The sequence below is a fragment of the Lentinus tigrinus genome (genome assembly GCF_003813185.1).
Source record: "Lentinus tigrinus ALCF2SS1-7 unplaced genomic scaffold L226scaffold_185, whole genome shotgun sequence".
NCBI classification, from domain to species: Eukaryota; Fungi; Basidiomycota; class Agaricomycetes; order Polyporales; family Polyporaceae; genus Lentinus; species Lentinus tigrinus.
Genome location: NW_027138094.1, coordinates 1 through 1338, shown reverse-complemented (window position 1 = coordinate 1338; position 1338 = coordinate 1). Strand labels below are relative to the sequence as shown.

The 1338-nt window shown below is 60.4% G+C and overlaps 1 protein-coding gene across 1 annotated transcript; it reads right to left on the bottom strand.

Moving 5' to 3' along the window:
• Nucleotides 1–208: 208 nt before the first annotated feature.
• L226DRAFT_110433 (MFS general substrate transporter) lies at nt 209–1338 on the bottom strand. Its single transcript, XM_067672126.1, has 5 exons — nt 1227–1338; nt 1133–1173; nt 714–1078; nt 590–655; nt 209–526 (listed from the first exon to the last, which is right to left on the bottom strand). Exons 1-5 carry the CDS (start codon nt 1300–1302, stop codon nt 349–351), a joined length of 726 nt encoding a protein of 241 aa, XP_067528173.1. The 5' UTR covers nt 1303–1338; the 3' UTR covers nt 209–348.

The window sequence follows — 1338 nt, the reverse complement described above, 5'->3', positions numbered from 1 at the left end:
CCAAGTCTACACCGCGTTCCTCCTCTCTGCGCTCATCCACCCCTTCAATGACCCCATGCTCGGCAGGCAGCACTTTGGCCGCTCCTTCCCGTTCTTCCTCGCGAACGCCATGGCGATCACGTTGAGTCGAGGATGCTTCCTCACTTGGTGATAGAAAATGTTAAACTTGAACCGGAGACTGACTATGTAGCGACATATGAGCGTCGTTCCTGAGGTCAGTGCCGGGATGGTCGGTGAACACACCAACAGGCCTCAGCGTATGGCTCGTAAGATCTCAATCAGCATTGCCACATCACCTCACGCACTCAGGTATCGTATCGTACAACCTCCTTCCTCCCATCCTAAAGCTCAAGTCATGAAGACATACCGCGGGTCGTTGTCGTATATCTCCTGGTTGTGCGACCCCGCCGCCTTCTCGTTCCGCTCCTCCTCAGACATCGCGCGGACCGTCTCCGCGTTCCGCCTGTTCATCTGCGCGAGACGCGTCCGGAGGAGGAACGCGGCCAGGAACGACGCGAACAGACACCTAGCAAGCGTGCATACATGGTCAGTAAGGGTGAATCGGAACGTACTCAAAAGAACAGCGCACCCTGCCGCGATCGCGTGGCCCTTCTGGAAGTTCTCCTCCGCGTCAAAGTACACCTGCGGCGACGCACTGCAAACAGAACCCAGCGTCAGCGTCGGTGCCAGCACATTCAGCTCAGAGCACTCACATCGAGACACAGTTCGAGATCGACACAATAAACGCCGTCCCGACACCGCGCTTCGACGTCGGCGAGAACACGTTCGCCGCCCAGCTCATCACGAGCGGGAACAGGCTGTAGTTGCCGCCCACGACGAGGAACAGCGCAAAGTACCGGCCGCCGATCATGTTCGTGCTGTTCCCGCGCGTCGCGAGCGCGGCGAGCACGATGTACCCCACGCACGACGTCGCCGTCGAGAGCATGATGTGGTACCCGCGGTCGCGTGTCCGGTCCGAGTGCAGCGCCTGGAAGACGACCATGAACCAGCCCGCGGCGTACGGCGCGACGGTCAGGCCTTGCGACGCGAGCGGGGAGAACCCGAGGCCGTTGATCAGCTGTGTGGGTATGGGTCAGTCGGTGTTGGGTGCGAGACGAGGGAGAGGGCCTACCGTGGGCAGGAAGTACGAGATGGTCGCGACGCCGACGTTGACTGGAGGGACGATACATCAGCTTTGGTATCTTCGAATAGGGTGCAATACTCACAGCTTGCGTACACGATCATCAGCGCCCATGCGTTCACGTCGTTCACGATCGCCTTGAAGCCCTGCCAGCCGGACATGCCGCCGTGGGACTGCGGGCGGTGGTCGCGGTTCAG